The 26789-nt window shown below is 37.3% G+C and overlaps 1 protein-coding gene across 4 annotated transcripts in view; it reads left to right on the top strand.

Annotated features, from left to right (window-relative positions):
* PWWP2A (PWWP domain containing 2A) overlaps nt 1–25983 on the top strand; it is a 33171-nt gene extending 7188 nt beyond the window's left edge. For 2 of the 4 annotated variants that reach the window (XM_030841221.2, XM_060296558.2), the window contains exon 2: nt 10717–13379. In XM_030841221.2, the coding sequence (XP_030697081.1) occupies nt 10717–12397 (1681 nt within the window). In that variant the 3' untranslated portion in view covers nt 12398–13379. Of the gene's footprint in view, nt 1–10716; nt 13380–21155; nt 21276–23759 lie in introns of those variants that run through there. The other 2 variants (XM_030841226.2, XM_030841229.2) reach the window with 2 other exon arrangements.
* Nucleotides 25984–26789: the final 806 nt, after the last annotated feature.

Here is a 26789-nt window from a genome sequence, read left to right as displayed (position 1 = left end):
TTAAGTAGTCCATAATTTTTGTCTCTCTCCCTTTGTACCAAGTGGCCTTAAAACAGAATAATGTTTTTTTAGCTTTTTAAAACACATACCTTCTATAGTATTTGACTTCACTTTTCTGCCTATTCCCACCATCTAGGAAGGTTGCCAAGTTTTACTTTGTAATTAATAATAGCTACTATGTATTTCCCACTCCTGTTTTAGGCACTGTGCACTTTGTGTACATTGTTTCATTTTACTCTAGAAAATCGAATGAAGTAAATTCTATTAATACCCATTTCACAGATAAAGACAGGAAAGCTCAGAGAGATTAAATTGCCTAAAACTATAAGTGGTAGATATTAGTAGGTGTATCGAAGATGCCTTTTTGCTTATGGAATAAGATGAACAGCTGGGAGTCACAGCAGTTTGTGAGAGTTACGTTTTGTTATTTGACTAGGAAAGCACTGAGAAATTGAAGATGCTTTTCTGAATGATGTACAATTCTCTAAGGTTTGATAACAACCCTGTTCTAATACATTTCTATATTTTGCCATTACCATGTAGCTTATGATTTTGGTGGGGAGTTACCCTGGTAGGTAGAAATGGCAGAGCGCTCTGTTCCTCACTCAACCAGGAATAGCTGCTTGGTTTTAAAATAAGAATTGCTCTTCAGTTCAATTTAGTGAATTCTTCAGGCATTTTTGAAAATGGGGTTTCTTCTTCATATATGGTCCTAGGTCTTAAATGTTTTGCCTTGGTTGGCCTGGCCCTGGCAACAGTGGAGTCCACTTCATCATGGGAGGAATCACAAAATGTCAGATTTGAATTTTGTTGAGCTCGAGATCAGCATTAAGTGCTGGATGATTGAATTGGAAAAGAATTTAAAGACTAACATATAGTAAGTTGTTGGACAACCTGTTTTTGGTAAAATAGAAATAGTGAAATAAATTGAATAATTTGCCTTTTAGAAAAAGTCCATCTGTTGAGAAATAACTTAGACCTCTGTGTGGTAGACTCTATTGGACATAATACAAAAGAAATATCAAAAGTACATAGAAATCATACTGGAAACATAGAGAACGTAAAACTGCTTATTGGTGTCTTAGGGCCAGGACCAAGGGAATTCTTTTCAAGTGTTTGAAAGCTGTGATGAGTATTTATGTTAATAATTAAAAAGATTCTTTTATATCAGTGTTCATTTTCTTGGGAAAATGTCAAGTATCTTTCTCTAAGTGATGTTGTACAAAAGTGAAGTCAACATCTGTCTGCTCTTAAAAGTATTTTGCCACTTTGTGGTCATTATTTTCTTGGATGGTTATTTTAAAAGAAGAATTTACTGTTAGGGAGTTAAATAGTATGAGTACCATACAGATGTTGTGACTATTTTTGCTTTTAAAAAGGCTGAAGCGTCAGTGTTTTCTCTATAGTTGTTTCCATCTTTATTTCCAAAATATCCAGGTAAGTTGTTTTTAGAGGATTGTTTGAAGGTACGTGAGTGGGAGCTTAAAATCTGAATTATTCAGGTTTAACTTCTTTTTTCCCTCCCTCCAAAAGCAAAGCTATATTTGTAAAAGGGGATTGCATAGACTTTTTAAAAGATTGAGTAAATTCTTATGGTTACAGAGATGTTCTTTTAAGACTTTTATGCAGCCCACCCTCAGTTAATTTTAAAAGATACTTCCTGGCATTCTTGTTCATAATTGGTGGATGTTTTGTTTGTATGTTGATAAAGTCATCCTCCCTCCCTCCTCACCCATTTGGGTACCCACAGTCCCTGCAGATTGCCCTTGTAATACTTGGGGCTTTTAATTAAAAACACCATCCATTCACTTAGTTAACAAAGTTGAGTATGTTTTAATTTTACTCTAATAATAATTACCATGTATCATGCCTGCTTACTGTGTACTAGGCTGTATGGTAAGCAATTATGTATATTAATTAATCTTGAAGTTAATCTTGACAATTCTGTCAAGTTACTTAACTGCAATTCCAATAGCCAAAAAGCTCTGAAAACTGAACTTCCTGTTAATTTTTTGGTGGCAGACCCTAACCTGACTGAAATTATGTGAGCATATTGTATGTATTTATCCCATTTAGCGTGAATGTTCTTTCATTTCATTTTACTGCTGAAATAGTAATATGCTTGATGATAGGGTGCTTATTATCTTTTGAAAACTGGGAAAATTCTGAATTCTGAAGCCTGTTCACCTCCATGGGGTTCAGAAAAGAGTATGTGTACCTGTCAGCTCCTCCACTTCCTTAGTGGGGCGTGGAGGTGGAGGGAAGGGCGTTAAGTAACTTGACGTGAGGGAAGCAGTAATAGTAGTAGTAGTGGTTAAGAACCTGACTGGGCCGACTGCCTGGGTTCATGTCCTGGCTCTACTGCTCACTAGCTGTGTGATCTTGGGAAGGCCACTACATTCTGTGCTTTAGTTTCATCAGCTATAAATTGTGATGATTAAATCAACTGATGCAAATAAGTACGTATTTAGAATAGTGCCTGGCACATAGTAAATGCTATGTAGTTGTTAGCTAATAATACTTCTATGAAGTAGCTACTAAGTGGCAGCACTAAGATGACAGCAGCTATTATAGTCACTTAAATGGGTTTGCTTGAATAGCCACTCAACCTAAATGTATTGTGGCCTACAGTATAATCTGCATCTTCAAAATACCTTGAAAAAGTCTGTGGAAGCTTCAGGTAATACTGGTGAAGTATGACTTTTCCCTTTTAATAAGGAAGGATGACATATTTTACGAGAGAATGAGATAACTAGGAGTTTTGTGATGGATGGTAGGGGATGTGTCTCAATCTTTTCTTCCCAATACCCCTTGGGGCAGGTGGCTTATGAGGAAATTATGGGCTTTGTCATGAAGAGAAAGTTATAGTCTCATTAGGGAAATTTAGTCCTTACAGTCTCTCTGCTTCTTACATGCTTCTAAATCATAATTGAGGGACTTCCCTGGTGGTCCAGTGGTTAAGAATCCGACTTCCAATGGAGGGGACTAGGGTTCGATACCTGGTCGGGGAACTAAGATCCCACATTGCCGCAGGGCAACTAAGCCCTCGCATGAACTAAGCCCGCGAACGAACTAAGCACGAACTAAGCCCCGCACGCTCTAGAGCCTGCCGGTCACCAACTACTGAGCCCGTGTGCTCTGGAGCCTGCACGCCACAATTAGAGAGAAGCCCTCGTGCCACAATGAAAGATCCCACGAGCCACCTAATACTCGATGCATCCAAATAAATAAAAATTAAAAAAACCATAATCGAGAAGGGCTCACATTTGAGAATGACATACTTCAAAGTTAGGGAAAGGAAGATGTTTTTGTGTTCTTTGTACTTATTAAATGGTGGAAACAGACTAGTACAGCTAAACTTTTTAACAAAGTGATGTACACTTTTGGTCCCATCACTATATTTAATCAGAAGCCTTCACTGGTCTTGTCTTTTTAAGAGACTAGTATTTTTTTTTAACATCTTTATTGGAGTATAATTGCTTTACAATGGTGTGTTAGTTTCTGCTTTATAACTAAGTGAATCAGCTATACATATATCCCCATATCCCCTCCCTCTTGCGTCTCCTTCTCTCCCACCCTCCCTATCCCACCCCTCTAGGTGGTCACAAACCACAGAGCTGATCTCCCTGTGCTATGCGACTGCTTCCCACTAGCTATCTATTTTACATTTGGTAGTGTATATATGTCCATGCCACTCTCTCACTTAGTCCCAGCTTACCCTTCCCCCTCCCTGTATCCTCAAGTCCATTCTCTAAGTCTGCCTCTTTACTCCTGTCCTGCCCCTAGGTTCCTCAGAACCATTATTTATTTATTTATTTTTGAGACTAGTATTCTTCATCCATCACACTCTTACCTAACCCTCCCTTAATACACTCACCAACATGCCCTCTTTTTCCACCAGATGGTTATCTGTATTTTATTGCTTGTTTAAGTCTCTGAATCCTTACCTGTCTCCTGTGGAGGGGAGCTGTTTGCTGACTGGTAATTCCTACGCTGCATCTTTTCACCTGTTGGCTTTTCTGCACCTCAGTGTTTCACTTTTTTAAACTAACTTAAGTTGGTTACCAACATTCAGAAATGGGCAACCACTCTGCCTCTACTGTTTTGCTTAATGTGCTTGGACCCTTCCAGGTGTAGTCAGTTTCCTGCAAAGCTCATTGCCTAATCACTAATCCTCAGTGCTTTCTTTCCCTCTAGTCTATAGCCTCTTTTGGCAGTGACTGTGGTCTCACCTACTGCAGTTAGGTCCTAGGGTTGGGACCTAGTTTTATACTATGTGACTAATTAGCATACTTGTATTTGAATAGATTTTGCGCTTAGTGATACTTCAGGTGAGTTTGCTGGCATTTACGCTTAAGTAGAACAAATCTTTTTTATATACTTTCTTTGCTTGAAAGTTTTTTTTTTTTCTTGGCCATGCCACAGCATGTGGGATCTTAGTTCCCCAACCAGGGATCAAACCCGTGCTCCCTGCAATAGATGCCTGGAGTCTTAACCACTGGACCGCCAGAGAAGTCCCTCCTTGAAAGTTTTGATGGAACTGAGGTGTAACTAAATTTAAGGTTATACTTTTAAAAATAATTTTTAAACTTTATTTTGAAATAATTTCAAAGCAGAGAACTCAAACTCTTTATCTAGATGCACTGATTTTACTTGAGTATTTATTTCCCAGGATGAAAGATATTCTCGTACATAACCACAATATAGTTTTCAAATTCAGGAAACATTGATAAGAGAACTTTTATCTGTTTTGTAGCCCATATTTCATTACTCTGTCAATTTTCTCAGAAATGTCCTTTAAAACTTTTTTCGTCCAGTAAAAGATCATGTATTATGGCATTTAGTTGCAATATAATATAGAATATATGTAATGGGGACTCTTTCTCAATTTAGGGTTGTCTGATACTTGCTTAGGAGAGGCTCAGGTTATACACACAATGTTGTGTGCTCAGGGCACCATATCTGTGGGCATGTGATCTTCATGTGCCCTCATTGGTGAATGTTCACTTGAGTCCTTCCTCAGGTCAGGGTGTTGTCCTGTTATTCTCCAGTGTAATTACTATTTCCCCTGGACTAATAATTCCTTTACTATCATGGAAATACACTGCTTCTCATCAAACTTGCCCCTCTTCATTAGGTAGATAGACAATTAAAAACATTTTTAATTGTGGTAAAAAACATAAAATATACCATTTTAATCTTTTTTTTTTTTTTTTTGCGCGGTACGCGGGCCTCTCACTGTTGTGGCCTCTCCCATCACGGAGCACAGGCTCTGGATGCACAGGCTCAGCGGCCATGGCTCACGGGCCTAGCCGCTCCGTGGCATGTGGGGTGGCATGTGGGATCTTCCCAGACCGGGGCACGAGCCCGTGTCCCCTGCATCAGCAGGCGGACTCTCAACCACTGCGCCACCAGGGAAGCCCATTTTAATCATTTTTAAGTGTATATAGTTCAGCAGTGTTAAGTACATTCGCATTGTTGTGAAGCAGATCTCCAGAACTTTTTATCTTGCAGAGCTAAAACTCTATACCCCTTAAACAACTCCTGATTTTTCTCTCCCCCAAGTCCCCGGCAACCATTCTACTTTTTCTTTCTATAAATTTGACTACTTCAGATATCTTATATAAGTGGAATCATACACTATCTTTTTGTGATGGACTTATTTCACTTAGCATAATATTTTCAAGGTTCATACATGTTGTAGCATGTGACAGGATTTCTTCTTGAAGGCTGAATAGTGTTGCATTGTATGTATGTACCACATTTTGTTTATCCATTTGTCTTTTAAGAGGCATTTGGGCTGTTTCTACGTTTTGGCTATGGTGAATGCTACTATGTACATGGGTGTGCAGATATCTCTTTGAGATCCTTTTTTCTCAATTATTTTGGCTATATACCCAGAAGTGGATGTGTGGCTTGTATTTTTAATTTTTTGAGGCGTAGATATACATTTTATTTTGTAAAATTTTCTATTGTGAACTAATTTCATTTGTCCTGAGATTAAACTCTGCCATAATAACCAATCTTGCAGAGATGCAATGTGAAACAGGATAAGCTTGCTTCACAGTTTTCCCTCCTTTATGATTGAACCTGTTGCTAATTTAAGGAGGGAGGTAGTTTCTGAAAACATCTGCTTGAAATGAAATACATCTAGATTTTTTTTAAATGAGTTAGTTGCATGTAATTTTTTCCTACTGTAGCTTCTTTAAGAGAAAAGAATTAAAGAGAGGGAAAGCTTTCTTTTTGTCTTTCCTTGATATATTTATTGGAGGGAGGTTTGGTCCAGAAAGAACATTGGGGCCTGTCTCAACTAACACGCCTGAACTTTTTTTCTGAGCATTTGTTTCCCATTTACATTAGCTGAAGATTCTTTTTTCTTTTTTTTTTTTTTTTTTGCGGTACGCGGGCGTCTCACTGTTGCGGCCTCTCCCGTTGCGGAGCACAGGCTCTGGACGCGCAGGCTCAGCGGCCATGGCTCATGGGCCCAGCCGCTCCGCGGCATGTGGGATCTTCCCGGACCGGGGCACGAACCTGTGTCCCCTGCATCGGCAGGCGGACTCTCAACCACTGTGCCACCAGGGAAGCCCGCTGAAGATTCTTTTTCACAGTGATTTTCTCTTGCTTTGACACAAAAATAACTAGGAAGCCCCAGTATTCTCCCTCCTCAGAATTTTGACACTCACTACTCCTAAATTATTAAGATGATAGCTAGTTTTAAAACTTTTTATAGATTCACAGGAATTTGCAAAAATAGTGCCGAGAGGTCTCATATATTTTACCTAGTTTTCCCAAAAAGCTATTTTAAATTAAGCCATAATACCTGAGTAATTTTCCTTTAGAAATTTTGGGTACAAAAAGTTGTAAATGGGTAAGGGTTAGAATGAGTCACTAATACATTAATAAATACACTCATGCTGCACAAAGAAGGGGAGGGGAAGGAGCAGAGATAGTTTGAGTCTTACTACTCAACTCATGGAGTATTTGTAAAAAGTTCTTTTAGGAAAAGCTCAAGCAAGGGACACTAGTCAGCTTTGCACATCTCCACTGATCATTAAATTCTTCCTCTGCTGAGGTCACTCTTTGGTGAGCATTCATATGGGACATAAATATCTTCACCTTAGAAAAAGCTAAAGCAGACATGCTTGCTAAAAATTTAGATCCTGGGTTCCACCCTAGGAGAGTCTTACCATTCAGTCTTGGGGCAGGGCTTAAGAATCTCCATTTTCAAACATCACCGAGTGTTGTTGTGTTGCAGATTTCCCCGACTATATTTGAGAAATTAGATTTTAGGGGTTTTAGGAGACCATAATTTGGTTGCTACTTTATATTCTTATTAAGGTAATAGTTTCATAAGTCAGTGGCTTTCAAACTTTTGAGCATAGTTACAGATATATTTTATCTGTAGACTCCTGTATATACATAGATACATGAAACAGATTCATTGCAGTTACATACACTTACACTGTTTTTTAATTTAAATCATAGCTGTGACCCATGAAATTGGATTTCGCAACCAACCTCTCCACAGTCAGTTTGAAAACATGGCCATGGTATTAAATGTTTTCCATGGAAGGGAAACAGAATGATTACTAAGATGGAGTGGGACACTGATTTCCCTTTTCCTCTTACAATAATTTATCCTTCTGGTCTTTGAGGAAGTTTTATTATTAGTTAAAAATATTTTTCTACCTAGAGTCTGTCATACAGAGTGAAGTAAGTCAGAAAAACAAATACCGTATGCTAACACATATATATGGAATCTTAAAAAAAAAAAGGGTACTGATGAACCTAGTGGCAGGGCAGGAATAAAGACGTAGACACAGAGAATGGACTTGAGGACACAGTGGGGGGAAGGGTAAGCTGGGACGACGTGAGAGTAGCATCAACATATATACACTACCAGATGTAAAATAGCTAGTGGGAAGCAGCCACATAGCACAGGGAGATCACAGCTCGGTGCTTTGTGACCACCTAGAGGGGTGGGATAGGGAGAGTAGGAGGGAGATGCAAGAGGGAGGGGATATGGGGATATATGTATATGTATAGCTGATTCACTTTGGTATACAGCAGAAACTAACACAACATTGTAAAGCAATTATATTCCAATAAAGATGTTAAAAATGAATTAAAAAAAATTTTTTTTCTGCTTTTGCCAATCCACTACCCACAATTACCAGTCTTTTTATTTTCCCTTTTTCTTTTGGTGCCTGCAGTTTCCATTCATCATTACACAGTTAAGTGCCTCCCTATGTTATTAAAAACATTTAATCCTTGTATTTTATATTCTTAAGAAGGAAAGGCAAGGAAGAAGAAAAACCCAGAAGTGATATTAATGTTCTTATTAAACTCCATGAAGGTAGACGTATCAGATTTCACAGCTTATTTGATATAAACAGCTTTAAAGTAATTGGCTGGATCATCCTCACATTGAGATAATGAATTAGAGTTACAGAAAGGATCCCAAACTCTGGTAAATTATTAGTTGAAAGTAAGATCATATTACTTAAATGAAGTAAATTAAATAAAGTTTAGCCAAGAAAAATGGCTAACATTTGTTGACCTATTAATCCTCCCCTGAATTCTCTAAGGTAGGAAATAGTGTTACTCCCTTTTACATATGCAAAAACTGAATTTAGAGAGGTTTAGTACTGCTTCAGGATACAAAGTTGGTAAAAAAACCTTTAAGATGCTCGAGGTTTAGTTATTCCTAATAAGAGGAGGAAATTTATTATCTCAGTTATGGAAACAAGTGAAAGTGTAATGGGACAAAATGATGGCTTCTTATACAAGTTAGAAAATTTTATTGTTAATACAAATAGTGGTCTCATCTCATAAGTTATATTGTTTTATGTAGCTCTAGATGAAAACACAAGAATAACCTTTGTCTTCCTGTCACCTTGAAAAAGTGGTTGTTGAGCACCTCCATATAAGCTAAGGCCAGATGCTCAAAGTGCCTTGCAGTTAAGTAGTCAGGAAGCAAACACTTGGGTACGAAATACGATGCTAGAATAGAAAGCTATTTATTTATTTATTTATTTTTAATTGAAGTATAGTTGAATTGAAAGCTACTTTTTGCAAAGTTTGGTATAGTGAGGAATGTGTCCTTCCTTTGTGGATTAGCCCAGACCCAAACTTGTCCCACTCCAGGTAAAAAGGCTTTCCTCTTCCTTTGTGGTTTGTATTTGCTAAAAGTTGTTGGTTTGTGGTAGCCAAGCTAACAAGACTTAAAGAAAAAAACCATTTAGGTGTTGGAACCAGATATCCTGGTGTTGGCTCTTCCTATATCCCTAACCAAGTTTAGGTGTATCTGCAGCCCTAAGAACTTAATCTCAAGATTTCTTTCCAACAAAGAATTCTGTACCTTTTTGGGGACGTAAAGACATTTTAGAGACTCTGAGAACCAAGACTCATTGTCCAGAAAAAGAGAACTTTACAAAACATTTGCATCTAATAATGTCAGGGGTTCTACCCGACTACTTGAAGCCAGTCCTTAGGTTCTAAGCACCTCTGCTTTAGAGGATTGGTGTTAGAATTGTATTGTGTTCAGTACTGTTTGACTCAGTGAGTGCCTAAAATTAGCATGTTAGCATGTACATGATGAAATCATTTGGTAGTCTGATTTTATTTTTATATGCAGGAATCTGAGTATAGCAAGTTTAGATTTAAGGGTTCTTGATGTTTAGCCCAGGCAGATTAAACCACAGTTATTTCTAAGTCTACAGGAGAAACAAGGTTATTTGACCCCTGTTTTATTAGAAACTGATAATTGTAGAGATTTGTGTTCTATACCAGTGCTTTGCAAACTGGGTCTGGACCTGTAAGGGAGTTTTGAAATCCATTTAATGCATCTGACTAGCATCAAAACAAATGAAAATAGACCAGGGTAGAAAAAAATATAATTATGTATCACATAATATAAGGTCAAGTATTTAATGAAACTTTTGCTTAAGTGTGTGTATTTATGTGCATGCATGTATACATGCATAAACATTTTATTGGATTGCAATGTGAAAATATTTCTTAATGTATGATGTGATTTTAAAAAGCTAGAAAGCTATAGCCTTATAACTGTCTGCTTTTGAGGTTATTTGAGTATCTGAATTTCTAGTATTTTTGTGGTTTTTTTCTTGGGGGGGTGGCTGGGTTGGATGAAGGCCTTAAGACTTAGTTAGGGTAGAACAGTAGAGAAGCAAATGCCTTTGAATCTTTATAGTGTTTAAACAATAAAGTTGAGTTGGAATTTTACTGATTCAATATTTTGGGGTAGTTAGGGCTATATTTGTTTTGTGAAGCTTTTGAAAGCCATTATAACCAGAGGAAGATACGTATGTTACAAATTTATAGTTGCATTTACTAGACATGTTGTCTATAGTTGAGCGAACATTATATCAAATGATATTAACTATTAAGCTATCTGATAGAACATCCTTACTGATTCAAGACTGGAAAGATCTATTTTAAATAACATCAGCTATTATGGCATTGCTTAGAGCAACTATTGAGTATTTCTTTTTGAGTGTAGACCTAAAATGTAAGCCCCCCAAAAATGGAGGGCTTTAGCACTCGGGGAGGTTGTCTTTAGGTTTTTGGTTTTGTTTTTTAAAGTGAAATAGTTTTCAGGAAAGGTCATATAAATAAACATTAGGTGGTGTTTCAAGAAACTGAATTATAGATACTAACTTAATGGCTTCTTTTCTCCTTTCATTTCTTTCAAAGGTTTGGGCCCCATGGGATCCCTGTGACAGTATTTCCCAAAAGGGAATATAAGGATAAACCTGAAGCCATGCAGCTCCAAAATAATACATTCCAAGGGACAGATGTCAAGCGTGACGTGAATGGTGCTGTTCCCGAAGACCCTCCTCCTGTCCCGCCTCCTGAGCTGAGCTTGGCCGAAAGCCTGTGGACTTGCAAACCACCACCTCTCTTCCATGAAGGAGCACCTTATCCTCCCCCTTTGTTTATCAGGGACACATATAACCAATCAATACCTCAGCCACCTCCTCGGAAAATTAAGCGACCCAAACGAAAAATGTACAGGGAAGAACCTACTTCAATAATGAATGCTATTAAACTACGACCCAGACAAGTCTTGTGTGACAAGTGTAAAAACAGTGTCGTTGCTGAAAAAAAAGAAATTAGAAAAGGTAGTAGTGCAAGTGACTCTTCTAAATATGAAGATAAAAAACGGAGAAATGAAAGTGTAACTACTGTGAACAAAAAACTGAAAACTGACCATAAGGTGGATGGGAAAAACCAAAATGAAAGCCAGAAAAGAAATGCTGTGGTTAAGGTTTCAAATATTGCTCACAGCAGAGGCAGAGTAGTCAAAGTTTCTGCTCAGGCAAATACATCAAAAGCTCAGTTAAGTACTAAAAAAGTGCTCCAGAATAAGAACATGGATCATGCAAAAGCTCGGGAAGTGCTGAAAATTGCCAAAGAAAAGGCACAGAAGAAGCAAAATGAAACCTCTACGTCCAAAAATGCACATTCAAAAGTCCATTTCACACGTCGATACCAGAATCCTAGCTCAGGTTCCCTTCCACCCCGGGTTCGTTTAAAACCACAGAGGTACAGGAATGAAGAAAATGACTCTTCTCTGAAGACAGGACTGGAGAAAATGCGGAGCGGCAAGATGGCACCAAAGCCCCAGTCCCGCTGCACCTCTACCCGCTCAGCAGGTGAGGCCCCTTCAGAAAATCAGAGTCCCTCCAAAGGCCCTGAAGAGGCCAGCAGTGAGGTTCAGGACACAACTGAAGTGCTTGTGCCTGGTGAGCAGGATGAACCACAGACACTGGGCAAAAAGGGCAGCAAAAGCAATGTCTCTGTTTACATGACCCTAAATCAAAAGAAGTCTGACTCTTCCAGTGCTTCAGTGTGTAGCATTGATAGCACAGATGATTTGAAATCCTCCAACTCTGAGTGTAGTTCTTCTGAAAGCTTTGATTTTCCTCCAGGCTGTATGCATGCACCTTCCACATCCTCTACTTCCTCCTCTTCAAAGGAAGAGAAAAAGCTCAGTAATTCCTTGAAAATGAAAGTCTTTTCCAAAAACGTCTCTAAGTGCGTCACACCAGACGGCAGGACCATATGTGTAGGGGACATTGTTTGGGCCAAGATATATGGCTTCCCCTGGTGGCCAGCCCGTATTCTTACTATAACTGTGAGCCGGAAAGATAACGGCCTTTTAGTCCGACAGGAGGCCCGTATTTCATGGTTCGGGTCTCCAACAACATCTTTCCTGGCTCTTTCGCAACTCTCCCCCTTTTTAGAAAACTTCCAGTCACGCTTTAATAAGAAGAGAAAGGGCCTGTATCGCAAGGCTATCACAGAGGCAGCTAAGGCTGCCCAACAGCTGACCCCTGAAGTGCGGGCTCTGTTGACACAGTTTGAAACGTGAACATGGACAGTAAGGTAGGCAAGAACCTTTGGAAGGTGCCACAGATTTTCTAGTCTAGTTAGGGGTAACTACGAGATAGCTTGGCCAAATTGGGGAGAGAACTTGCACTCAGTTGGCTGCTTTTTTATACTTAACCTTACAGCCATTTTTAGACTGAGAAGCTTAAACTGAACAAGCAATCAAATTTTGTCTTAAGGAAGTGAGATTTTAGTATTTTTCAGTTTTGAAGTCTAAAACCACCCCAAGGCATAGGAGCCATAGCCTCAACTGAAAATGAATTTTTGCAGGGACTGTTAATTGCCATTTGTACCTAGTACTGTGTGTATGTGTATACGTATATACACACATGTAAATATATGTGTGTGTGTACGCATAGATACATGTATCAAATAAAGCCTGTCACTATGTGACACAGGTTGCATATCTGGGATCATAGTAAGGGCGGGTGAGCTAGGGGGAATAGTGAGGATATTTAATGACTACTTGTTTTTTAATTAATGAACACTTAGCCTTTCTATGTGCATAATGGCATGGGAGTTTGATACGTAAGATGTTTGACAAACTGAGATGCTTGCTGTTGAATTGCACGCTGGGGAAATAGCCCAGTATTTGGGATTAAGACTGTCAAGGCTGGCTAGGTCTGAATCATCGCTCTCTCTCTTGTCCAGTGGGGACTTAACAAAAACTTTCAGACTTCTGGTTTGGGACGTTAGATAGGTTTGTCTTTGGATATGTAAATAGGTGATTGCTAAATTTGGTCAGATTTCTCCTGACTGGCTCTTCCTAAATTCTTAGGATACGTCCTGGTAAATTACACTTTGTGAATTAATTGTCATATATGTAATTGTTGCATTTTGGATGTACCTAGTTTGATAATTTTTAAAAAATATTTCCATTTAAGGTATCTGTTTGCAGGTCAGAAAATGAGAAAATGTAATTGTGTAATGCTCTGAAATGTAAAAAAAAACAAGTTGTAAATAAAATCGACTAAATCCAAATTATTTGTGTGTGTTTCTCAAAAAGCTTTGAAAAATTTCAAGATGGTAGAAAATTATTCTTTGTAATAGTGTATAGAGGAGATGAAAAAAATCACTTATTTTCCTATTTGCCCTATCAGGGAATATATAATCTGAGCATGATAAAATTCAAATAAGTGACTAATCAATATATTCTTAAAATGAGGTTTTGTAGTATAGAGGTCTGATATACTTCTAGACTTGAGACCCTCCTGCAGCCAATTTCTCATATAAGTGTATGGATTTTAATTATTTCATTTTTAGCTTTAATATTTCATCACATGCTTCTTTTTCTTTTTTTTCTTTTTTTACATTTGTGTAATTAAAATCAGTCTCTTCTGCTTTATCTTCTGCCTCAGGTATCATTGTTTTTGGGGCTTGTAACTTAGCTCACTATTTTTCTACATGGTCCATCTGTCCCTAAGATTTGATTTCTTATTTTCCATTTTTAGCTTTGTATTGTTAGTGAAAAATCTGATTGATTGCCTGTGGAGGCAAGTTTGTCCCAAGATTTTTTAAGTTGCTTTCATATTTTAGGCTCCAACTTAGCTTTTAAATGTGATACAATGTCAGTTTGACACTTTTGGAAACTTGGAACTTTTAAAGAGAGCAACTTTTTATGGATTTCTAAGTAATGCAGTTGAAATATCTTAGTTACTATGGAATTAATTATGAAAAGATTAATGGAGATTGAAAATCAGTAGTCTTCGGTCAGCTTCCTTAAGGTAATGTACCAATTTCTGCAAAAGCAAGTGGAATTTCTTCTGGGGAACTCAGTCAATGCTTTTTGATTATAATAAACACACAATTAAAAAAAAATGTTTCACTTGAATAGAACATATTCTTTCCTGCAAACAGAAATATAGTATTTTAAAAATTCTTTGATTATAACAGGTTGAAAGAAGTTCATAGTGTGATTGAGGGGTTTTAAGGAAGTATCTTAAAAGATTTTCAGAGAACTTGTTTCAGATTAGTGAATTTGTTCGTGCAGATATTTTCGAAAGTTTGAAATCTAAGGTTCAGGAAGATTTAAACCAGGCAAAGCAAAGAGTCACCTAAGTTATGTAATTCTAAGGCTTTGGGTAATGATCCAGGTGAGTTTTATCCTAACATAGAAATGGTTTTGACAGTGGATACTTCTGATGTAGTTAAGTGCTTGGGCAGATGTGCTCTTGTGGGATAAACTAAATTTGATTTGTTTCAGAAGCCATGGAGAAAAAGAAGAAAGAAAAAGATAAAATCATGATTGTTGAGTATAAAAGTAACAATTTGATATAGTCCATACCTTTGAAGAAAAGGTTGAAGCATAATCACAAATGTGCATGATCTCTTATGCCAAATAATCCCTCTGTTTTAAACCAGCAGTCTGGCATATTTCATCTGAAGTTTCTATAGGGAAACAAGTTTGAAAGAATTTCTGTAATCTTAAAGATGTACTGTGTGTTCTAAACACTAAACCAATAGCTGCATACTAAACAGTGTTTTCAAACAGAAATTTCTTAAGCAGCTAAGATATATTTGTCCAGTATCCACTGTAGATGGAGATAGAGTTGAATTGGGTAATTGTAGCCATTTTTCTCTTACATTTCTCTTTAACAACAACAAAAAAGGAGACACTGAACTCTTTATATGGAGACAACCAAATGGGTATTTGTTTTCCCCCTTGCAGAGAGAAAACTAGGCTTAGGCCAGATCTCTAGTGGTCTAAGAAAAGTGATTAGAATAGGATTAGCAAGGGGGAGAAACTAAGGGAAGTAAGAGCTGTGAAAGCTAAAGATGTCTTTATTTCTAGAAATCTTTGGAAATGTAAAGCATCAGAGTGTTTTTGTCTTTCAGTTTTCTAGAATTTATAGACCAGAAAAGGTCTCTTCTGTAAGTTTGGAAGGGACTCTTTATAGATGTGGAACCAGAGACCTGAGATATCAGTGAGACCAAGAAAGTAGAATTCACTAGTCTGAAGCCTATTTACAGGACTAGATGGTGTGTCCCTACTTGGTTTTCATGGGGAAAATCTATAAATAGTAATTTTAGATTGGTGCTAAGTAGCAAAGACAACAGACAGGAATATAGATATGAAGATGGACTGTGGGCAAAGGATATGGAACTTACTAAAATCAGCTAAATGAATATCTTCATTAGCGGGTCTGAATTTCTAATTTAAAAAATAGAGTTGCACCCCTATTTGAGCAGGTTGTACTTACTATTGGTTATGTTGAAGATACACATTTAAATTCTTTTATATACATACATATTCTTTAATATAAAATAACTGAATTGAGAATTGGAAATACCTTAAGAAACCTATAATTTGGATCTAAAATTAGATTTTTCCTTTTAAGTTGTGAATTTTTTCTATAGCTTGTGCTGCACTGGTTCACATTTGGTAGTACTCGTAGCAGAGAAGAGATTGGCAGATGTCTAGAGAAGTTGATAATGTTTAAATTCAGGTCAGTGTTTTGATCTGTATCCGGTGATGGCCTCCAACAGGGAATTTGCCAGAGAGAATTCTGAAGACCCTGTTTCTAAGTTGGGACAAATTTAGTGTTTGCTTTGGAATTGTATTAATATGGTTGCTATTAAAACAATTAAAATGCCTGATAGAGGGAATTCAGAAATAGAACAGGAGGCTGGTGCCTTGCCAATAGCCAGGAGAAATAAAACAGCTAAGCTGCCTTAATTACTTTTACCTGGTTCTGACTTAGTTACTAGGCTCTTAATATTCTGTATTTACAGTTTGTGTACATTTACTGTACTCCATTCAACAAAGAATGAATAGAAGTAAAAAAAATGAAAGTTTCAGTAGTTTAAGTCATATAGGTGATCTATATATTTTTAGTTTTCCAGGATATCTTGGTGTTTTTACCATGGATAGTTGATACTGAGATCAGAGGAGAAACAGCTCAACTCATTTGTTTATTCTTCACTCAAGAGATTTAACCTTTATAGACTCAAACAGGGTTTTTTTCCGGTTTACTTTCTTTGGGACTTTAGGTGGAAATCATTTTTTCCCTTCATATTAATAGAGAATTGTAATTTGCTGGTTTGTTTTTTTTGGTATTTAAAAAATTATTAAATATACCTAACATACAGTTTACCATTTTTACCGTAAGTACAGTTTTGTGGCACTAAGTACATCCATGTTGTTGTGTAGTCATCACTACCATCCATCTGTAATTTGTTTTTTGATAGAAATCTTTTAAGTTTGGATGGTATTGTTCTGGCAGCCTGGCTTCCAGCATTCCTTCCTAATCAACCTGCAGTCCTGCACAGGGCTAATGGTGCCCCCCATTTTTTTTTTTTTTTTCTTTTTTTGCGGTATGCAGGCCTCTCACTGTTGTGGCTTCTCCCTTTGTGGAGCACAGGCTCTGGACACGCAGGCTCAGTGGCCATGGCTCACGGGCCTAGCTGCTCCACGGCATGTGGGATCTTCCCGGATCGGGGCACGAACCCATGTCCCCTGCATCGGCAGGCGGACTCTCAACCACTGCGCCACCAGGGAAGCCCGGTGCCCCCCATTTTTAACAACTATCCCTACCTCTTGGTAAAATTTTTAGGTCTATTAGTATGACTGCATTTACCTATTAAATACTCTTTTAACAGTAGGTTTTAGGTTAAAACCATCACCTCCTAATGACAAAAACAATTTTGTGAATATGGAAACCATTTAAATGATTTTAGTAATGGAGTTAATTAAATTAGTTTCCAAAACTTTATTTATTTACATACCATCACACTCTTTACCATATTTTCACATGTGTACCGTTTTTCCACTTTTTATGTCAGTACTACCAATGGAAAACAAATATGCCTTGACATGTAGATAATTCTGTTAAAATTCTAAGATCATCTTGTATACTACACTTTGGTAGTAATTTGAATTTTTATATCATGCCTTAAAATCCATCTTGGATAGAATCAAATTTTAATGTATCTAATCTCTGAAAAAACTAATTGCCAAACTTGAATTTTTTCTTATAGATTCCTATGTTAGCATAAATTAAAGATTGGTTGTGGGGATATGTAAAGGAAATGAAGAAAATAGACTCAAAAGTTACCAGGATTTATCATAATAGTGAATTTCTGAGTCAGATTCTCATTTTCAACTGAATAAATTACATGGCTGTAGTATATGGTCTAAGCTGTGGGCCTTCTTCCGTTAGACACTTTGGTTTGTAAAACAATTTCATAAAACTTTGATGTTGAAAACTGGCCAGTTCTAAAATTAACTTGTCTTAAAAGTTGGTTTAAAAGTGCATGAAATATTTCTTCTTTAAATTCCTGATATTTGTAAGATCTCGTTAAAAATAAGTTGAAAACACAGCCATTATTTAAATATGGAATTTTCCTTGTATCATAAGAATGTGACAGTTAACCTTTTGTTGCCTTAGAAGTCTTAGTGCCAGAAACCTCCTTATAATTTTTTCTATCCAGTGTGGTTATCTAGAAGGAATACCAGATCCCCCATAGCCAAAGTGTTAAGGCTGTGTTATAATCACACTTTTTCCTTTTCATGTAAACTAAAAAACTTGTAATTTTAACACATATCAAGTTTTAGCAAGAGCTTGTTTTTTAAATATTTAAGATAATTTTGTAACCCTCAGTATCCCTCACTCAGTTTTCTGCAGCACAAAGATTCTCTTAAAAGCTACTGAAAAGTCCTGGAAGGAATACATTTTTCCCCCCAGGTAAAGTATAATAGGGGTTTTTTGGGCTTGCCTGGGGAGACTTTTTTTTTTTTTTAATAGAACTGTGAGAGGATCATCCTGTTCAGTGTAAATGATAGAAATACTTATGAGAATGTAACTTGCCAGTGATGCAGGTGAGTTGGAGTGTCCGTTAACATTTTTGCACTAATAGTCCTCGGTATCAGTCTTTTTATTGAGCAAAGGATCACTTTTTGTTCACTTTTCAGGCACATGGTTGAAAGTACAGGCTCTTGAGCCAGATTTCCTAGGCAAAGCCTGACTTGGATCTGCCACTTACAAGCTGTGTGATCCTAGGCAGGTTACCTCAGTGTCATGATCTGTGAGATGGGGGAGAGAAGTAGTACCTCTTCAAAAGGTAATTGTGAGAATTTAAATGTTTAAAACAATACAGTGCCTGGCGCAAGACTTACGTATATACTTGCTGTCATTACCACAACTAGCGCTGTCTGTATGTGGCATAGAAATTTCATTCTGGTAGCTTTTGATAGTATCTTTCTTCAACATACACGCAGTATAAATTTAAAAAATGTTACAGCGACGTTATTCTTATCTGAAATTTCCAATAATCATAGTATGCTGATCATCCACAGATATCTAGAAGTAGGCATGGTCTGACTAGTCCCAACAGGCATTTGCGGAGGGCAGCTGGGTTGGAGGTCACGGGGAATATGGTGAGGGGAGAAGTCCACTGACATTTCAACTCTTGAATGAGGAAAAGGAATTATGATTCAGACACTTACGTACTAATGATCAGTAACCATCTGAGAAGCCCAGCACACCCCAGATCCTTTCAAAGGCATGAGAAGTATCTGAGCTGGCGGGGCTCAGTGGAGTAGAGGTCCCTCTTAGGAGGAATTTCCAAAGGTATTAGAACCACAGAGCTGTACTTGTCAGCTTCTAAGTAGTGTAAATAAGCTTTTTTGTACATATACTTGTGTTTTCCTGGAACCCTGGTGTTTTATTATTTTAATATCTTGCCAAATGGTGAAAAAGTGGACATTAATTTGAACATCCCCTTTTATTGCCACTGGTATGATTAGATTGTTTCCCATTTGCAGGAGGGAAATACCTCACATTCCAAGGCCTTGATCTGTGTGCGTCGTGGCCATATTTTCCAGAGGGTAGTCATTTCTACCCATGGCTCCTGTTTGAGATGCTGTTGATTACAAACCTATGATTTCCCCTCACCGTTTAGTTTTTAGCAGGGAATCCGGCTGGGAGTGGCACATCTTGGTGTTTGTCCTGGTATGCTGGGAAGAACTATGTGCAGTTTGTCTAAAACCCTAACGAAATAACTGGTTAGAAAAATAGCATTAGGGTGGAAAACCAGAATGTCTATTGTAAAATGAGGCACTATCCTTTTCCTGGTTGTTCATGTTGCATCACGCTACATTGTATTAAGAGAAAATTTATATTGAGTGTTCAGGAAGATAGTAATCTTAATTCTTTAGTTTTTAATTCTGGGCTTTGCTCTAAGAGTATGACCTCTACTTCCTTCTTTCATGCACTCTACAAAGGAGACTGAAGGTTCTTACCGTGTTCTGATTTGCCCCTTTATATCTCTGCTGCCTCCCAGGAGTAGTTGCCATTGTTGAATGTAAGCTTTCTCTTAAAGGACAAAACAAGTAATTTCCAGTGAAATCACTGCCTTTCATGAGGATCTCCTTCCATTTACTGCCTCACTGCTGGGGCTTCCTGGCACTTCCTCATGGATCCTGCAAGTGTGGTCAGTTTCTAAAGAAAAACCTTGAGACCCTAAAAAGCATTGAGGGGATACTCATCTTAAACATTAGCACAAAAGACTCATGGGCCAGGCTCTGTGGACTGGGGTCTCGCATGTTACCATTTTACACGGCATTTCTGGGCACTGGAGGGGTAAATGCACAGGAATAAGATCATTCTTTGATTTGACTCTCCTCTTGCCTAGAAGTGAAAAGGAGATTCTTTAGAATGATTGTTGAAACCTAAGTTTTAACCATGGAGGGGGAGGTTCAAAAGATGAATTCTTTGTGCGTTCATATTTCTGGTTTTCTTGTGTGACAGCTGTTGGATTGTAGCTAATAGTATATTTAAGTTTTCCCATGAACAAAAGGGTAAATAACCTCATTATTAAACCACATTTAAGAAAATTGTTCTCCTCTGAGTTAAAATTCAGAAGTAATCATGTTTCTTTATAGATCAGGTGTATAAAGTTTCTCCTTTTCAGTGTCAGAAAAGCCTTTTTTTTTTAAGGTTTTGATTAGCTACTGCTTCTGATTCAGCATTAAAAAAATATTACAGGGACTGGACATTATCTAAATCAGTGATCCCACAGTTGCCTACACTGACATGATAGATGAGTTTTTTCTTATTTATACTGTACTTAAAGTAGGGAAAGTAAGGAAACAAGCAAATAGGTTAATAAAAAATAAGGCTTAAAATAGTAATCCTTCATTTGCTTAGTATTTGAAGTCTCTGTTCTGAAAGCCTAAGAGAAAGCTTACCTTGTCAAACTTATTTCAAGTAGGTGTTACCTCACTAAGTTCAGGTGCTGAATAGTATGCACAGGTGCCATTGGCATTAAGGAGAAAGGGGAGGGATTCAGGCAGTTTTGGTGATTCTTCAAAATGGTGTCTCTGAGCTCATTAATGATATGATATAGATAGGGATGACAACTTTGGCCCTTATTGAATACTGAGAAGGTCAGGACTACTCCATCACTAGGCTAGTGTTAGGCCAGTAAAAATTTTTTGTCAGAAGCATTAAATTGTGAGTTAGCATTGGAGGGCAACATCTTCATGAGCCTTAAGGCATTTTGCAGCTCAACTGACTTGGGCTGGAGAGTGCCCTCTCCTGGACAAGACTGGTGTGTACACACCTCGTCTTCCTTTAGTACCAGAGCTTCACGTTGTGTGAAGCCAGCAAGTTATCTAGAATAAATTCATTATAAAAATTCACCTGAATTTTGGTCTTATTTTTAAATTTTTTTTTTTGGTAAAATGGGTGAAAAAGAACTCAAATGCTCTATTTTTGTTAACTTGGTTTTTTCTACCATAGGTCTCAACAAATGGCAGCTATTACATCAGACAGTGACGAGTGCTGCTGCTCCCTTACAGTGTCTGACAGACCACTGTGGATTCAGACTGGGAGCATTGACGTTAACAGTGAAACGGGCAGGTCTGTCTGTGTTAAGCCCTGCCACAAAGTGAAGAGGGCTTCATGTCATCACTTACCATTCCCAAAGTAGATTAGGCTAGACGTAAAAGAATGCACTAGTTCTTTTTCCTTTGTTTTCACTGACCTTGGTAGCTGGGTGTACCTCATGTTGGTGATAATTTTCATTGAGTGAAAATAGCTTTCAGTCAATATTACCTGTTGTGTTTAAAAAAAAAAAAAAAGGTAGAGCCGGCCTCCTGAGAGCTTCCATAAATCCAGAGGAATTTCTCGTAGGGTGGTAGAAGTTGGGTGTCAGATTGCAGAATTATGTCAAGTAGCAACTGAGTCTCCATGGAAAGTCAACTAGTGGATTTATCTTTTCACTCTCTCAGTCTTTCTTCGTCACTTTTATACTCATCACTTTAACTTCTCAGATAGTCATTACTTAATATAAAGAATATATATGTATATCGGTATATGAACATATATATATTCTTAATTAAATCAACCTCAAAACCATTGTCATTTACATAAGGCATGTCAAAACTTAGAGGGTGGCAAAAGATAATGCTGAGGTGTAGTTGTAATTAAGTACATTTGTTAAAACCTCCTTAGATAATGCTCAGAATCCTTATTTGGGGCTCTTACATGGCAGGAAGGGTTTAGGGATTTTTGTTGTGCTGCTTTTTGAACTTAGGATCTTTTCTTTGCTTTCTTGAAATAAGGCTATTTAACTCTGGTGTTTGAAGCTAGTGAAGAGCTGTAATTGGACTGTATCATTGTGTATGAGCTATAATTTGCAAACTGGGTCAGAATGGCACATTTTGGATCAGAGATTAAGGCTGGGGTATTTTGGACTCTTAGCTCTATAGGAGTTGTAGCTACCTGGTGACCCCTTGAGGGAACAGCATTTTCAATTTTCTGCACCTCCAACAGGAGTAGTAGTAAGATCTGCTTCAATCTTTGGCTTTTCTGCCAACTGGAATAGGCCTCACTAAGGTTGAAGCCAACTATTGAAAGTCATAAGCAGAAGGAAATGGAGTTGTACATGGAACTGGCTGTTTACCTTTTCTTCTCTTTCAGTTTATAAAATGGGGATGTTTACTTGCAAATTTCCATATGAGTCTAAATTTATTAGTATTAATGATCATATAATATCTTACTTTTAGAAAAAAACTTTTCTTAGCTCAGTGTCAAATTTTAAAACCATGTTAATGATTCTGTTGCTTTAGTAATAAGCAGGGACTGCTGTTGTTTTGATGTGTGCTAGAAGCAATTTTTCATTGCTTGAGAAGAAATGTGATAGAATGCCCTGTGAAATTTATTTTATAGGCCTTGATCCAATAAGTGAATGAAATATGGCAGCACTGGAACGTTAACATAAGATCAAGAGTTCTATCAAAGAATGAGAAATACATCTACTTTGAAGTGTTTCATAGTCAAATATTGGGAAGGATGGGGGTGGGTTTTTTTTCCTTTTTCCTTTTTGCATTTTTGTTTTGTCTGTTATTATTCCACTGAAGATACCATATCTTTGGTTTAAAAATACATTTGACCAAAAGTAATCAATCATTATTCTTTCCACGGATCACCTCTTATAGAATTCAAACTCTTATTGGTACTTAGGCTCCCAGGTTTGAGAGGCATAACCAGGGATTGTAGAGCGTTTTAGTGGGATTCTACTACTTCTTGATATCAAAGGGAGGTCGGTAATGTTGGGCATTCTGGTCATGCTACTTGGCAGTAACTTCGATAAGCCTTGCCCTTTATAAATGTTCTGCTCAGAGCCCGGCTTTTTGTTGAAGTTATGGTGCAGAGTGCCTCTGCTGATAACTTGGTTTGCTGTTGTAACAAGGGACACTGGTCAATGGAACCAGTGTACCTAAGTTCTCTTCCAGTAACAAAATGGTGCTCTTGATGCCTTCTGATGTGCTGTGTGTGTCTACCTCTGGGGAGGCACCCTCCACCCCCCCCCCGTTGTGCTCTTGCACATATGTAGACAGTGTCACCTGCAGCTGATTTTTCCATAGTCTGGTTTTGTATATAAATTTGCTTCTTAAGACTGTGCTAGAGGAAGGCTGCTGGCGTTTCATAGTCCACAGCGGCGAAGCTGACTTGCAGACTTTTACATTGTTACTTACTTGTGAAATGGCAGCATAAAGAACAAAGCTAAAATTCCCTTTATTAGGCAAATATTCATAAAGTATTTATTTAAAAAAATACACTCAAGTGCAGATTGATTACGTGAAGGTGAAAACCATTTTATTTGTGTTGGAATTTGGCCAGATATACTTCAGAAAGAACATGAATGCTTCTGCTGGTTTACAGTGGCAGTAAGTTGTTTTCTCAAAAAACCTACACGGGTCAGGTTTAACTGATTTAAAGTAAAAAATCAGGTGTGATCCCACAGTCTATATAGGGCTTAATTTAAACAAGGACATCATTTTTCTTATATAATTACTTGTGCTTAACTACATTTTCTTCCTTTTCTTTACTGTATTTCAGCACAAAGACATTAGCAGGCTGCTGGTTTCATGGACCTGTACCACAATGACAGAGAACACCAGAGCATCAGGACTGAATGAAATTGGAGACTCAGATTTTTAAAGCTGCACTAAGAAGTAAATATGCAGGCAGTGGTTAAAACCAACAGTCTATAAAGGGGCACTTGCAAATTGTGCTATATTAAACCGAAGAAAAGGTATTAGGGGAATATTTTATAAAAAAACTATTGCAATAAATTATGCATGAGATGAGGAGAAAAGTGATGTGAAATACGCAAAGAACTCTCTTGAATTTTATGTGTGAAGAATCACTGACAGTACCTTCTTTTGAACATGAAGTTCTTCTCAGTACAGTTTGGACACGCCTGAAAGGCATGAGATGATGACAGAAATGCTGAATTATTTTTCATATTAAAACTTTGTGCTTTCTCCAAGGTTTAATCAGCTCAGATATGAACAAAGGTATTTCTAAAATGGCTCTTCTAATGAAACAGCAATAGTCACAAATGCCGAGGCCAATGTTTCCTTCAGGATGCCAGTGGAAACAGAAAAGATTATCTAACAAACACATCCTACTAAAAGGATGGCAAAGTGTCCCCAACCCACTAAGAAAACTTGGATCTTTAGTAAAGCAGGGCTATATTATCTTAAATATACATTTGCTTGTTAGAACATATTAAGATGTATTTATTTGCCACCAGTATTTAATATTTTGTGCACACTTTCATAACTACATTCTTACCTTTCAAATTCTGACTCAAAGTGGATCAGGCTAGTGTTGATCTTGGAGTGAAAATGTACTCTAAGAGCCAGTTCTTAATTCTGCTGAGCTGGAAAGGCTTGTACTATTCTCCCTATCCTTACTGATTTCTGAACTAGTTCAGAAAAGGTGATAATATCTGAATTTTGATGTTGACCTCTCTCCACAGAGAGCCTCTCTTTCTAAGTGCAAGAAATCCTCACAGGTGTCAGATGGGACTTGACCCTGGGGAACAAGCAGCAGGAACAGACGCATAAAGATGGTGAACTTTTCATGCATAAAGTATGAATTCTTATTAATGGAGACGGTAATGTTCTTCTTGTCTGTGAAAAATACATATTATGAAAAACCTTAATTTTTCTTTTTTAATGAATGGAGAAAACATTGATGAGAAAACCAGATGGACCTGTTAGTACTACATTTTTAAGGCATTTTATATTTGATGGTGCCATACTTTTAATAATAAACCTGAAGTTTTTTAGTGGCAATACTGATTTATTTTTTAAACCAGAAAGATAATCCATATTGATTACTTAATACAAAAAAAGGAGAAAAATAGAAAATGCATTTGAAGCAACATAACTTGAGCATTTGGCTCAAGTGTTCAAGCTTTGCATAATCTTACAGTATAGGTTTGGAATTACTTATTAACCCCACACTCAAGAGTAACAAAAAGTTCTGGGTGAGTTTTAGAATATTTACTATACCTGACTAGGATTTGTTTTACAACTCAAGAAAAGGTAGGCAGTCTTGCTTCTAGCCAGTTAATGCAAATCCTAATTACACTGTAAGTAACTAAAAGTCTAGACTGCATTCTGAAATTGTCTTTATGGAAAATCATTGATCATGAAGTCATTACACATTTGATCAAGTCTGAAAAAGCTCAGGAACTGTAGCAGCAGGGCGTTCTAAAGATGATGCACACTTCAGTGGCGCCCTGCTCTCTGGCCCCAGAGCTTAGGCTCGGGTCCCTCTTGTTCTTTCAGATATGTAACCCAGCAGTACCTTTCAGGCTCACTTCAAGAATCAGATAACTCCCAGGTCATAGCAGATTTTGTGTAATCAAAAATTCTAATTGCAGAGTGATGGAAATGACCAAGAAGTAATATAAAGGCAAAAGAACTGGGAGAGATCAGGTTTTAAGTATCTAAATATTTTTTAAGACAATTCTCAGTGGTGTTTGTTTGTTATAAACCAGATTTTCATTTTTTTTAAAAATGAAACTTGGTGGTATTTAAAATCTAGACATACCATGTTGCTATTTCACTTTCACTGCTTTAGTTGCTTAATATTTAAGCTTTGCTTCATGCTTCCTTTGTCTGTATTTCAAATCTTCACAAGCCTATTTCATTTTGTAGACCTGAATGACAAAAATTGTTTCTCACCTAAACTATGCTGAGACCTAAATGTTAAAGAATGTTGTGCAACATTTATCCAATAAAGTCTTGATTTTTTTTTAAATTTAGTTATTTAAAAACTATTCATTTACTTTTTAGGAGTTAGTTAGGTTTTAAAGGTTATTTTTTAAATTGTTAAAATTCAACCACTTGTCCTTGAGGGAGCTGTTTTAACTAGCACTGCTTCCTTAGGAGAACAACCTGTAGTTTTTAATCACTGGGAGATTCAGTGGGATGTCTTTATGAGGATAGAGGATAGAGGAAAGGAGAATAGTTTAACTAGGAACCTGTGCACCAACATTACTGTTTTCTTTTCTGATGGAAACGAATAACCCATCATTCAGAGTTGGATGTAATTAAACAAACATCTACTGCTGGGCTTGTCCTAATTTTAATTAGCCTTGCCCTTATGGATAAATGGTTACTTCTTTAAAAGCCCAGTACATCCAACGTTAGGTCAAGTGTTTGACCAGAAACACTCAGTTGTCAGGAAAAATTAGCCTCTTGATACCTACCAGACAGTTGAGATTTTTTTAGGGCTGACCCAGAAACTTCAGTCAGTGTACGTTTTTTTCTTTTCTTTCCCCATTTGAGTAAAGCTATCCTTTAGAAGGCTGCCTGTTATTCCAGAGTATCATGGAGTCTTTAATCGCAAACATTCTCCCATTTCAGTTTATCTAAATGAGCATAAGAAGGAGGCCACTGAAATCTGGCTCCGTTAATATCTTTTTTTTCCCCTCATGTTTCCCACAAATGAAAATGGAACGAGAGAACCAGGGAAGGTAAACAAGTCATGTGCATATTATCTGGGAAGGCCTTAGAAGAGACCCCCTGCAATACCATTCCTAACCATCTTGTATACATGTCAGTATAT

This window comes from Globicephala melas, chromosome 3, assembly GCF_963455315.2.
Source record: "Globicephala melas chromosome 3, mGloMel1.2, whole genome shotgun sequence".
NCBI classification, from domain to species: domain Eukaryota; kingdom Metazoa; phylum Chordata; class Mammalia; order Artiodactyla; family Delphinidae; genus Globicephala; species Globicephala melas.
This window is presented reverse-complemented; position numbering and strand designations above follow the sequence as displayed.